This window comes from Macaca nemestrina, chromosome 9 (genome assembly GCF_043159975.1).
Source record: "Macaca nemestrina isolate mMacNem1 chromosome 9, mMacNem.hap1, whole genome shotgun sequence".
NCBI lineage: Eukaryota > Metazoa > Chordata > Mammalia > Primates > Cercopithecidae > Macaca > Macaca nemestrina.
Genome location: NC_092133.1, coordinates 85,715,181 through 85,729,052, shown reverse-complemented (window position 1 = coordinate 85,729,052; position 13,872 = coordinate 85,715,181). Strand labels below are relative to the sequence as shown.

General features: G+C 44.1%; 1 protein-coding gene across 15 annotated transcripts in view; it reads right to left on the bottom strand.

Moving 5' to 3' along the window:
- The window catches only part of LOC105486657 (WDFY family member 4), a 295,688-nt gene that overhangs the window by 235,845 nt on the left and 45,971 nt on the right, over nt 1-13,872 (bottom strand). For all 15 annotated transcript variants that reach the window (XM_071069969.1, XM_071069968.1, XM_011749639.3 and 12 more), the window contains 4 exons: nt 12,876-13,328; nt 10,390-10,494; nt 8,289-8,479; nt 840-1,420 (listed from right to left, as the gene is read on the bottom strand). In XM_071069969.1, coding sequence (XP_070926070.1) covers nt 840-1,420; nt 8,289-8,479; nt 10,390-10,494; nt 12,876-13,328 — 1,330 coding nt within the window. The remainder of the gene's footprint in view (nt 1-839; nt 1,421-8,288; nt 8,480-10,389; nt 10,495-12,875; nt 13,329-13,872) is intronic.

Sequence of the window (13,872 nt, the reverse complement as noted above, 5' to 3'; positions counted from 1 at the left end):
TGTGTGGAGATTTAACACGCATCCTTCTCTACTATCCCCAACACTGAAGTCTGGCAAATGGGGCCCTCTGGATAAAAATGCAGTGTCTTTCAGAAGGATAACTTACTGCAGTAGTAATGGGTGTTCTGTCATTTATGCTTTAGAGGAATGGAAAAAGACACCAACTGTTGCTGTTGTGTTCTTTCATTTTCCTTCCCACCCCAAGAGGGGTGGGTAGGGATGGTTCTTTGTGCTCTCTTGCTTTAGTGGAATTCTCTGTTACAGACATGAGAGGAAAAAGTTGTTTACTAAAGTCTGAATCCATTGAGGTGTTTGGCCTGAGGAAGTAAGGAGAGCAATTGTCTTTGTTAGGGGGTGTAGAAGCAGCAAGAAAGAACAGAAAGAGTTCCATAATTGGGGTGGACACTGTGGTTTGTGTCCTGCAGATCAAAGGATCTCACCCCACCCCTGGCAGCACCCTGGGGAGGAGATAAAACCTGAGAAGACCAAGGCTGCCTGGCACACCCAGGGATGCCAGGCCCAGGCACCAGGGCTCCCTAGGACAGTAAAGATCCCAAAGGAGAAGGTGAGTATATCAGCAGGGTCCTGCCCTCCCTGGTTCTTATGTGACTTGACAGCATCCTCCAACCCAGTACTGACTCAGATTGAATTTTCTGTCAGCTCCCAAGGTAGAAGAGTGTAGAGTCAGAGATAACTTGATTTGAGGAAGTGGAGGTCACATGACATTTCTGCACACCCATTCTGTAGCTGAGCCTTCCTACCGACTACACATGCACAAGACATTAGAGTGAGAATGGGAGACAGAGACGCACTGATGACACACTGGCAGAAGAAGCTACCTCTCCTCCAGGTCTGGCCACTGCTTGAAGTTGCGTTGGGGGTCACTGCCAGCTTCTCCCTTCTGAGCGTCCACAACCGGCCCCTGCTTGGCCCTCAGGGACTCCTTCAGGTCCCCACGCAAGTGGAGGGTGCCGCTGGCCATGCTGTCCAGAAAGCCAAGGATCTGGAGGCAGCTCTGTATCCGGGGTGGGAGTGAGCCACTAGAGGAAAAGGCAGTGCCCAGCAAATCTGCAAATGGCCTGGCCTTTGTGTCCACCCAAGAGCGCAGCAGGGCGCTCTCTTCCTCCAGGGCTCCAAAACAGCCCAGCAGGCAGAGGTCCTCAGCCAGCTTCTCAAAGAGCCCATTCCTCCTGAAGAAGTCGTCGTTGACAGGGTCCCAGTGCAGCGCTGCGGACACAGCACAAAGAGTGTACAAAACCAGCTCCAGGGTCTGTCTGGGGGACACTACTCCCCATGCCTGCAGCGGGGGCTCCTGGAGGGAGCCTTCCAGGTCGGAGAGCAGAGACAGCAGCCCATTGAACCCGCTGGAGACTCTGAAGGCAGCACGGCCCTTGGGGGTCTCCAGGATCCGGAGCAGAGACTGAAACACCAAGCAAATCAAAATGAGTACCTCCAGGAGGTAGAGTAACCCTGAGCCCACACACATGCCTGCCAGAGCATCCCACTAGCTCTTCCCTCAACGCCTTCAGACCATCAAGCTACAGGAAGGATGATTCTGAAACATGGGGATCTCCATATTGTTCCTCTTACGGTTCAGGTTTTCCATGTGTGCCTACTACACTAATCTATAGGGTTGATTTAACTGTCCTGTATTTTGACTTGAATGCATATCCTTCCAGAAAGCTTCTGTCCTGTAGTTCATACTCATCCCAGATCAAGTGCTCACACATCCCCATCTCATTCCCTGATCAAAATTCTCGTCTTACTCTACTGCAGCTACTTGAAAATCATCTCAGCTCTCCACCAGACTGAAGTTCCACAAGATGGGAACCATATCTGGCTTCCTTACTATTGTGGAACACAGCACACACTTAATGACAATTTGCTAAATGAGTGGGATGAACCATCTCTTATACTGTACAGGAGACACACAATGAAATCCTTATAGAAGCAGCTTGTTATTCCTTATCTCCCTCTCTGTGCAAGCACGGCTTCATCTGTTATATTAGATGAGGGGAAACAGTAAAATGAATCAACTTAAAATGTGGTGTGAAAAGAGTGTGTCAGAAAGACAAGAGAAACCTGCAATTGAATGAAATGCATAGGTATAACACACAGCATAGGCCAAGTGTGCAGAAAGCAATTAGGTCACTGATAGGATACATCATGGAATCCACCACCCTCCAGATCACTGTGAGTTTTGCTGGCCAGCCAAACTTTTATTTCCTTCTAAAATCAAACCTTTCTTGAGCACTTACTTACTTGAGCCCAGTGCATGGTATATACTCTAGGTAATCAATACGTGCTATTGGAAGGAAGGAAGGAGGAAGAGAGAGGGGGAGGTGGGGGCTACATTTAAGCAGTTCTCATACTGTGCTTCATCGAAATGTGAAAAACACATGGAAGATTTTAAATAAGTATTAAAAGCCTATTATTTTTGGTACATATTTATTGATCAGATAAATTGCACTGGACTCCATCTAAAATTCAGGCATTTGTTGTGTTTCCTAGAGAGTGGACAGCCTTGAGCGTTCGTTAGTAAACTGCGGAGAGAGGTGTGAATTATTTTATCTTTTCAGATATTTAATGCTCTAGTGTGACAGGCAAGGGGATTGTCTGAGAAGGTACAGTTTGGCATCAGTTTCAGGAGGCCTGAGACAAGGTTCAAAGAGAAAAAATAAAAGAGAAACTCCCTATTTGGGGGAGGGGTGATGCTGTGACTTAAATGCCTGGTTTAGGCGAGAGTCTCTAATATGACACATGGAAGTTAATGAAAAAGAGAAAACTGGGAGCTCAGAAAAACAGGTGGGAAGGGACTAGATATTTAAATTCGTTTTAGTTAATAGAAACTTAGTAAAGTTATAGGTCACTATCAAACATGAAGTCATGCACTTTGGGAGCTCCATCTTTTTTGTTTTGTTTTGTTTTTTGTTTTTTTGAGATGGAGTCTTGCTCTGTTGCCCAGGCTGGAGTGCAGTGGCGAGATCTCGGCTCAATGCCTCCCCAGTTCAAGTGATTCTCCTGCCTCAGTTTCCTGAGTATCCAGCTGCATCTCTTAACTGCTGGCACCCTAACCTAACAGTGGTGTTTATTTGAAACAGTAGAATGTGTTTCGACCACTTGGATTTTGTTCTCTAATGTTATATTCCACTACAGGAAACCTGAGCTGCTGGGCGAGTAGTCAGTCTCACATTCCGGGTCAGAGAACACAAGAGGAGCCTGAACTCTCTTAGTGCACACGTGAGGATTCTTTCAAAGATGAAGAAAAGCAGCAGCCAAGGATCTGCGTAAAGGGCTTCCAGGGCCCCATCTATGACATCTCCAGAAATTTAAAAAACAAAACAGATTGCAGTTACTAGGAGAATCTATGAAAGACCAAAGTCCATAATTATATTCAAAAGGGACAAATAACATAAAGCAAGGTAGAAAGATTCATTCATACCAATACAAGTCAACTGATCTTTTCCCAGTTATAGAAAATGCACTACTTACAGTGGTTAGATCAATGATACCCCACCACATCTCAGAGGGACACTGTGGGGAAATGAACTGTCATTTTGCTCTTTGAAAGAAACCCAGCATCAGGGCCACCCACTAAAGGGGACGGTCAAGTCTGAATCGTGGGAAAGACTTCAGGGAAATTAACTTCCCAGGCCACCTGAAAGACGGGGGCAATGATACTGCTTTCTCCTCCTGAGTGAGGATGTGGCCTAATTCTTTCTGAATTTGGCTGAAAACCCAGGAAAGTTGAACATTTGTAGATGCACCCTCAAAGCAAAGCATGCGAATTGTTGGAGTGGGTTCCTCCAGGATGGTGATACTGAGTGTGCGTTTGTGACAGCTCATGGCTTAGGCTGGGCAAGGCCTTTCCCTGTATAGACAGAGTCATAGCAGCTGCCTGTCCCTGCCCCACCCGGGAGGCTCTGGGGCCAGGAAAGGCTAACGCAGCTACGCTGCATCTGTGCCTGCCTTGTGTGAGCAACTCACTCCCAATAAAATGTTATTTGTATGGCTGAGTTGGAAACTCACTCCAACCTTGACATGTGTGTGTGGTTTCAGTCCCTCCTTTCTAACTGATAAACCATACCAAAGGCTGTTCACTGCAATGTGGTACAGCACGAGTCTGAACCTGACCTATGCCTGGTCACGTGACATATGCCATGAAAAGTCAGTCAGTCACAAAGACATCAGGAAATCTTAAGCTCTACAATGTTAAACAGATTAAATTTGTGTGAGTGCTTTCAATGGCTCTAAGACCTCTAGGAGCTTTGTTTAAGGAAAATGGAATGAATAAGCGCTTCTGTTTGTCACATAACCCATGACAAAACAAATATCGGGAAGGGAGAATCATTAAAAAACAAAACTGATCAGATTACAGACAATTGCCTGAGTGCTGGTGATCACTATAAACCCCTCTTCCCCCCAAGGAACTCCCTCCCAATTTAATTGTCCAATTTGATGCCAAATATTGCTCAAAAGAACTCCATCACTCAAAGAGTGTTGAAGCAGATATTTTAAAAAGCAAAGCAACCCAATAATCGCCCTCATTATGATCTGTGTCTCTCAGCGGGTTTGTCACCTATAATTCCTAGATGGTTATTTTCTTTTCCACCTCTTGGGAGGGAGAGGATGAAGGAATGGCTGTCCTTAATTGTTGCTTTGTTTGATTTATTAAATTTAGAGTCATTATCTAAAATGGGGGTAATGTCATTAGAACTTAGACCCCGCTATTATTTCTTGGGATGGGGTTAATTTCATATTTGCAGAGTCATAAAGTAAAGAGTCCAAAATCCAATTACAAAGGTTTAATTTGATAGCAACTAAAGAGAAACATTTCTATCATAAAGGAAAATAAATACTTCGCTACTTCGGGAAATGATTTGTCAGGAATGGGGAGTCTAGGAGGAGGGTCTCCATTACTGTCATTCAACTTTGCATGATAATGCATCACATAGGGTTTCCAGTCTGCAGAAGGGAGTAAATTTAATCAGTTGAAGTCAAAGTAATCAGGCTGGGGTTGACACATTTCAAGAAAGGTCAGCGTTAAGCACATTTTCTCATCCTAACTCAGTTACCATGTCATCGTCTCTGAGTTAGTATTCCTCCAGCTTGAATCTATAAAATGGATGTCTGCTGCAAAGTGCTAACTATGTTAGGACTAACAGGATTTATTTCACATTCTATTATTTGTTATTCCTCATAATTTTCCATGTGTCATGCTGGAAGACCGGTGAGGTAATGCAATTAAGCTCAGAGTTGAACAGCTAAATGTATATTAGCAAATCAATCTGAATTTGTGCATAACCCAATCACAGTCCCACCGGCCAAGGAGAGGAAATTCATTTGCTTACATTATTCTTTAAATCAGTTATCATTTGCCAGAATTAGGTGGTGAAGTCACATGTGCTTCAGTGTTGGTATGGAAGAGCCACTGGTATTTGAAGTAACTGCCCGAAGTTGCTTCTCCAGAGTGGCTGGCACACAGGCCACAGGGAAGGGATGCAGAGTGATGGCATGCTGTGAATGCACGTTGGAGATGGGAAACCTTTACAAGAAGAGGCACCCTCTCATCCTACTCAGACACACTTTGTAGAAACAGTCCCTATGGGCAGAGTTGGCTCTTACCTTCTAAAGAGAGAGATCCAGTGAGAAACAATTCACTTAACATCTTCGTTTCAAAGTTTCAGGGGATTCCCATGATGGTTTAGAAACAAATGCAGATCTCACATCTGATTCCAGCAAGCCTTCACCACTTGCTCATGTGACTCAGTGGTGGGCGAGTCTGGAAGAGGCACCAGTCCTCCCAACTGCCCCCTAGAGCAGCAGTGTAACAGCCCTAGCCCTTGGAAAACAATGCCAGCTCCTGAGGCCTCCAACTGCCCAGCAGTGACTTGGCACCCAGGGAGAAGACAGCACATTGAGTGCAGGCTGTGATTTCGTTAAATAAGCTCACCAGTGTTCTTCCCTTATGTGCTCTCTTGAAAACTGATTCTGAAATGATATTGAATCTGTAAAACACCATAACGACTTTACTAATTCTAGAAATTTAGTCCTATTGCCCAAGGACTGACACTCTAATACGATGACTCTGGGCTGCAGAGTAAACAAAAGGAACTTTCTATGAGCAAAGCAGATCACTCTTTTCTACATTGGACAGAAAAATACTTTTACCTTCCAAGCAAAGTAAAAGCAAAACTTTCCTCTCTGTGGATCTGTTTGGCTTTTGATACAGCACTGTCAGAAACAATTATTCACCCAACAGGAAACCACAATATGACTGGTTAAGACATGCCTTCCCTGTTCCTATCCTATCAGAACATGCCAGTCAAGCTGAACATGGACATATGAAGGAAAATGTACCGAACAGCACAGTGAAGTGGAATGATCTATCAGTTTTCAGTTGCTCGCCTTAGATTCAAACTCAACTTCACCATTTAGCAGTTGTGCAATATTAACTTAGTCAATGAAGCTCTCTGGATGTCTCTCTGCCTTTAACATTAAGAGATTGGACCACATGAATCTGAGGTAATTCCTAGCCCCCGTATTTTCTTTATTTTTGATATATCTCTCCCTTACCCTACTCTCTGCTTCACCCATCCCTCTCAATCTCCTTACCTCAAGTAATCATGGGATTCAAGTGTCTTTCAAAAGGTATTTAACTTTCCTTTTTTTGTTTCGTACAAATCACTTTCACTGATTCTATGGCCCTGCAATTAAATCACTGTCTGGGCTCTTGTCATCTGTGAAGCATGATGATTATGGTCATGATACCAGTTTTGGATGGACCACGCAATGCTTTGGCCACACCAATCACTGCTGGCTTAGGCTACATGATAACTGGAACAACTCACATCAATGTCTAACATCGAATGTGCAGAAAAATTAAGTATGATGAACCAAACACCATTCTTTAAATGTTAGAAAGGTTTTGCATAGAGATAGGCTTAAGTAAGTTAGATTGATGATTGACCTAATTTTGGAAATCAGAGCAACTTCACTTTTTAAAAAATTCACCAACAATCACATATGTCATGTTAATGAAACATGGGCATGTTGGCCAGGCACAGTGGCCCACATCTACGATCCTAACACTTGGGAGGCTGAAGTGAGAGAACTGCTTGAGGTCAGAAGTTGAAGACCAGACTAGATAACATAACAAGACCCCCTCTGTACAAAGAATACAAAAATTAGCCAAGTGTGATGGCACATGCCTTTAGTTCTAGTTAGCTGGGAGGCTGAGGTGGGAGGATCACTCAAGCAATCCTTTTAAAAGTCATAAACTCAAAGACAAAAGCAATGTAAAAAAAGGAACAGCAACAAAACTGTGAAAGTTGTAAGGCAGAACAGATGGCAAGAATGATATTTGTTATATGTATTTAACTATTTTAAGATAACTCGATGAATGTTAACAATATTACAAAAACATACACTTACATCTCTGTTGCCCAAACATGATAACCCTGCCTCAATTGTCCCTTGGTGTCCACTGTTTCCACACCTCTGACTGCCTTTTGCTTCTTTTTCACAGCTCACAGGTTCTCTCCCCAGTAAACCTTCCTCAACCAGGTAAGGCAGCATTGGGCTCTCCTACTTCTGTGTTCCCGTAGCAACCTGCACTCAGTGTCTAACCAATGCATTCATTACACTGCAATGTAACTATTGCTTACTTATTAGCACCAGGCTATGAGCTCCCAGAGGGCAAGGGTTGTATCATAATTGACTGTAAGTCCCAGGTACTCTTCATCAGCCCTGGTAATGGGTTAGATGCTCAATAAATGCTGATCGAATCAACAAGGCAGCTACTTGGCCATTGCTGATTTGAGCTGCAATTCCATAGTTTACAGTGTTGTGGGAAGTAGCTGCCTAGCCAGGAAAAACATTTCCTAGCATCCCTTGCATCCACATGAGTCCTGCCCAAAGTTCTTCCTAAAGAAAATCGGACAGAAAATAACACGTGCCAGTTCTAGGCCTGAATAAAAATGCCTTGTGCATTTCCCCATGGTCTCTCTTCCCTTGTCTGCTGCCCAAGTTAGATGCCCAGGTGATGGTAGTTCCTGAATGACAGTCACCAATCATTTGACTGAACTGTATGTTGGAAAGAAATTTCAAATGTACCAGGCTACTGAGGATGTGGAATTTATTTGTTACAGCACCTGACACTAATACAGGGTACTGCCTACTACATACAGTGGCAAACTGAATTACATGAATAAAAATGCCTAAGCAAATGTGGATCACTTGGTCCATATCCATAGGAAAACCAATCTCAAAGGAGGACTTGAAATCACCTTCAGGAGATCCAGTTTCAGCTGCAGCTCCCCCTGAGTGGATGAGCACAGAGCACCCACAATGATGCTCATGTACTCCTCGGCATTGATGGCTGAGAGCTGCTCCAAGATGCTGAGCGAGGCCTCCCGGTAGCACTCCTCGTCCAGGAAGATCTTGATGAAGGGCACCATGCCGTGGTCCTTCAGGACAACTAAGGACCAGACAGACAGAATGGGGCTAGCGCCAGGGAGAACCTTGCCACTTCAGTTTCAATCAAAAGAAAAAGCTTTTTCCTATAATTTTCAAAGTTCATTTTGCTATTTTTTTATGATTCTCTTTTGCTCACTGGTAAATTTTTTGGTAATCCATACCCACCGTTGAAGTGAGAAGCAGAAAAAAGAAACTGTAGAACTGTGGATTTGACGAAAACAAACAAACAAACAAAAAAAAAACAAAAAAACTGCTTTCTTCTCCAGTGAGAACCTTATTAAAAAAAAAAAAAAATGACTAACATCTCCCCATAGGAGATACATTCAAGAAAGGAGAAATAAGTTTAAGAGGTCTATTGTACGACATGGTGACTAAAGTTAATAAGAGTGTCATGAATTCTTGGGGTAAAAAAAGAAAAAAAAAGAAATCTAAGTAATAAAAGCTTTAACTAGATCTACCTCTCCCTTGATTTCCTCATAATTTCCTCCCCAGGGCCAATGACAATTTCTGTCTTCTCTCTGCCAAAATTCATATAGAAAGCAAACCACAATTTAAGCTAAGAACATATTTAATTTCTAGAGAGTTCCTTGGGGAGAAAATTGAAGAAATCTGACTGGCGGTACATTTTTGTTTAAAAATAATTCCAAGCATTTTTTCCCCAGGATTGATATTGGAGTAATTCATGTGGGAAGAAAAAAAAAAAAAAAACTAGGAGGCAACTGGATCCTTCAAAATGGTTTGATGGGGATTTGAGCAGACAAGATTTTTCCAATTACAGGCTAGGTACCTCTGACATGGAAATCACCTTGAAAGCCTGTTTAAAAGTAGATTCCTGGCCAGGCGTGGTGGCTCACGCCTGTAATCCTAGCACACTGGGAGGCCGAGGTGGGCAGATTGCCTGAGCTCAGGAGCTCGAGACCAGCCTGGGCAACATGGTAAAGCCCCGTCCCTACTAAAATACAAAATAATAATAATAATAATAAATTTGCCAGGCATGGCGGCATGCGCCTGTAGTCCCAGCTACTCGGGAGGCTAAGGCAGGAGAATTGCTTGAACCCGGAGGGTGGAGGGTACAGTGAGCTAAGATCATGCCATTGCACTCCAGCTTGGTGACAAAGCGAGACTTCATCTCAAAAAAAAAAATGTAGATTCCTGAACTCCACCTTGACTGACTATTAATTAAAGGTCTGGATGTGAGCCTAGGAATACACATTTAGCCAGCACCTCTGGGGAACCTTTTACAGGCTAAATGTTAAAGACTCTCTCTCTGCCATAGTGAAATAATTTTTTACATTAGGTATAGTTACTCTACGAAGACCTCAGATAAAGATGCCTAAATCACCAAGCCCACTGATATGATGTTGGATGTTGGTGTGTCTATGTCTACATATATATATATGCTCATATTATTTTTAAAACCCAGAAGCCAAATAATCTTAGAACACTAAAAGAAAATTTGAATGGATTAAATTGCTAAGGCCATCATGTCTGAGAGCACAACAAATTGCATTCCTTTAAAATGGCTAGCTTTCTTTGCCCGTATTTTACTCTTTGGATCTAAAAAAATTAAAAATCATCTATAGTCAGTGCAGCAGGACACTAATAAATTTCACTTGAAAAGAGGAGAGGGGGCTCTGTGGTCTCATAAATTTAGAAAATGCTAGATTGAGCATAGTCTTTTTGTCACCAACTTTATTTAGCAATCTTAGAGGTAAAAAGTGTCAACAGAGGTACAGTATCTATGAACTTATTGATGATCACTGAACATCGGCCAGGAGAGGGACATTAGCCACAGCTAACGCTGTGTATTGGTTATTCCTTGAGTATAGCCTGTGAACACTGCCATAAATAACCAGGAAAGAGTTCATGTTTTACCAAGCAGTGATGAGGCAAACTTGGCACCATCCTTACCTGCATTCCTCACCGAGCCTTTCAGAAGTGTGACTACAGTCTTCAGCATCACACATGTGAGTTCTCTTTCTGGATCCTGAACACCAGGAGTGGACAGTTTGTTTCCTGCCATATTGAAGAAGCAAAAGCAACAGAAAAATAAGTACATGTGGTATGACCCCAAATCTCTGACTCCAGGTTTCTACCCTCTTAAGGAGATGTGAATATAATGCCTTCATCATAAGGGAATGTGTATCCCAATTGGTAAGATAGAAGGCTATTACCCCCTACAGCAGAGTTCTCCATCTTGAGCGCATCAGCATTCCCTGCAGAGCTTATTTTGTTAAAACCCAGAGCCCCATGCTGGGTCCCATCCCGAGAATTTCTGATGTAGTAGTTCTTGGATGGGGTTCTATAATTTGCATTTCTGAGAAGTTCCCAAGCAATGCTGATGGGGCTGGTCCAGGGACTGCTCTTTGAGAAGCATTGCCCCAGATGATACACAGAGCCCTGCCTTCTTGATTTTCCTTTGGCCACTTTTACAGTTTGCCATTCATCCTTGGGAGGGATGACTGCCCACTCATTCCTGAGCCATGGGGAAGCTCAGGAGAAACTGGAGTAAAGAGGTGATCCCAGTAGACCCATGAGGGCAAAACCAGATCTCTTTATTCACCTTGAATCTCCGTGCCAGAAAAGTGCCTGACACAAATTGGAAGCTCAATACTTATTTGGGGGAATGAATGAATGAATGAATCAATCAATTGATCAATCAAAATAGAGTTTATAAACCAGGAGACAGAGTATCTAAGAAATAACAAGACACATTTAACAATGGAAAGTACAAAGTAAGACTAATGCATGAGTTCACAAAAAAAGTTCAAATTCTCCTAGGAATGGTCATGGGTCTGGAATTGGATTTAAAAGCAAATTCAATGTTAGGCTGCTGAAAAGAAATACCAGCTAAGATAAGACAGAACCAACAAACAAAGAAACTTTGCAGAGACTTCTCATTTAAACACCAAGGAAAGCAGAGGAAGCAATACATTAACTTCATTCATGATAGGATTTAAGGACAGAAGTTACTAAGCAATAGAAGCTAGCTCATAAAATATTGTCCAGGGCTTGGCCCAGAGGCCCAGACGCACAAACCATCCCTTGGGCTCATCCTCCACAGTCCTGATCCTATTTGCAAACACTCCCAGGGAGAAGCTGGGTCCATCCTGGCCTCTATAAGATGCCTGAGCTCCTCCCTAGGTGTCTATCTCAGTCTATGGCAGTAGCACTGGAACTATAGGGACAAGGTGACTGATGTTTCTTGAGCCCCTGTTATGTACCAGGCACAGCAGTGGCTCCTCTTCAGAGATTCCCTCATTAAAATCTCACAGCATTCCAGTGATGTCCATCATTACCCTGTTTTACCAAGGAAGACACAGTCCATAGGGGTTAAGTCACTTTCTCAGGATCACTCAGTTTGTCAGTAGCATGGCCAGGATTCCAGCCCTTAGCTCCTTTCCCTCAGAGAGGCCCAGGAAACAGATAGACTGGTGACCTTGGCTTAAGTCTGAAGCAGAATTACAGAAGCAACCAAAGGCTAGAGAGCTCCCTGACCCTTCCAGCCAGTACAGTGGGAGAAAGAGAATTAAAGGAGGGAAGGTAGGCAGAGTAAGCATCCAGATTCTTGTGTCCCAGTGTCCCTCCTCCAGGCTGATTCCCCAGAGAAGCAGGTGTAGAGAGACTGAGGGAAAGACTAGAGGAGCTGGGGAAGGAGTTTCCACACTTCGCTTCCTATTGGAAAGTCAATGGAGATGGGAGTTAAAGACCACCACATAGAGTGACTCCAGCAGGATATATGGTGGGGAGCACAGTGAGGCAGTGCAAGAGCCCAACCCCTGAGCCACTGTGCACCCTCGTGAGACCCTAAAGCCCCAGGGGAGCAGCAGAGGCTATTGGGTTTGAGACTTCAGGGTGCAAGGGCCAAGTAGGGGCAAGGGGACGTTGCCAAGGAGCCACAGGTATACAGCCCAGCAGGGCACCAAGACTCAGAGGGGCGTGCTGGGTCAGTAAGACCCCAGGGAGCTCTCTCCCAGTGGGAGACCACTGAGCCAACAGTGTAAAGTGAACAGAGTGAGCTAGGAAGCCATATAGCAGCAGACCCTAGAAGGGCCCCCAAACCCAAGGCCTCTCCGAGCTCCCATTCCTGAGGAGCTGTCAGACCCCTGCAGTCTCCCTGTCTGTACACCCACACAACGTCTAGGGCAAGATATATCTAAAACCTGAGAATTCACAAGGCCTGAGTTAGCCCCAAGTTCACCCATCCCTTTCACTTCTTCATGGGGAAGACTGGGAGGCTGCCTATCTTTTGTGAAGCTGTGTGTCCCAAGCATACCTCCCCACTGACATGGGCATGCTGACTTTCTGTTACATTTGATGGGCAGCCAGGTTGGCCCAAAGACCAGACCTGGCTGACACTGACCCCTGCCCATCCCTCCCGATGCGCCCAGTGGCACCTGACTTCCTCATGATCTTGGCTTGCTTCCGAAGTTGTGCCAGCAGCAGGCCCAGGAGCCCTGAGTCCCGGAAGATGTCGGTGAAGAGCGGGTCCCCACCAGCAATGCTGAGGATGCTCTGCAGGGCCATGAGAGTGCAGGACGGCCCAGGGCTCTCCTTGATCAGATGCTGCACCTTTCGCAGAATCTCATGAGGCACGTAGTGCAGCTCGAACACCAGGGCCTCTAGGAGCTGGAAGAAGTGTGCCTGCACTGGGGCCGGCTTCAGGGGCATGATCTCTACAAACTGCGAGATGGGCTGCAGGGTCCACTCCAGCAGGAAGAAGTTTCGAGCATTCCAGGCCCACATGGTCCTGATGGCCGATAAGACTTGTATGCAGAGGACAGAGTCACTGGCTTTGTGGAAAACATTCTGTAGGACCTGGAAGGCCTGAAGATTCTTAACAGTCACCCCTGAGGAGGAAAACAAGAAAGATCTTGCAAGTCATTTCTCCTGCCTGTGTCTACAAATAGATATTTTCATTACTAAGAGAACATGCCATTTGAAGTGTCTGTGTTCTAACTCCTATGGGCACATGTCCACCAGAAGTCCAGAAAAGTCAGCCACCTGGGGTGTGAAGAAGGCTGGTGCGGCATGGTCCAAGATGCACTCAAAGTGTGGCCACTCTGAACTGATGTGTGCCGTAAAGGTCAAGTACACATTAGATTTCAAAAAGATAATACAAAGGAAACGATGCAAAACATCTTGTTTACAATTATTTGTATTGACCATATATTGAGATGGTAATATTTGGGATATATTGAGTTAAATAAAATATATTATCAAAAATAATTTAACTTGTTTCTTCTTATTTATAGTTAAAAATTACATTTAAAATGATATAATGTGCCTTGCATTGTATTTCCATTGGACAGCATTGGGTTAGGAGGATTGGTTTCAGTGATTAAAATCAAAAGATGTTGGAGATTACTAGCAAAGTCAGTTTTGTTTCTAGAC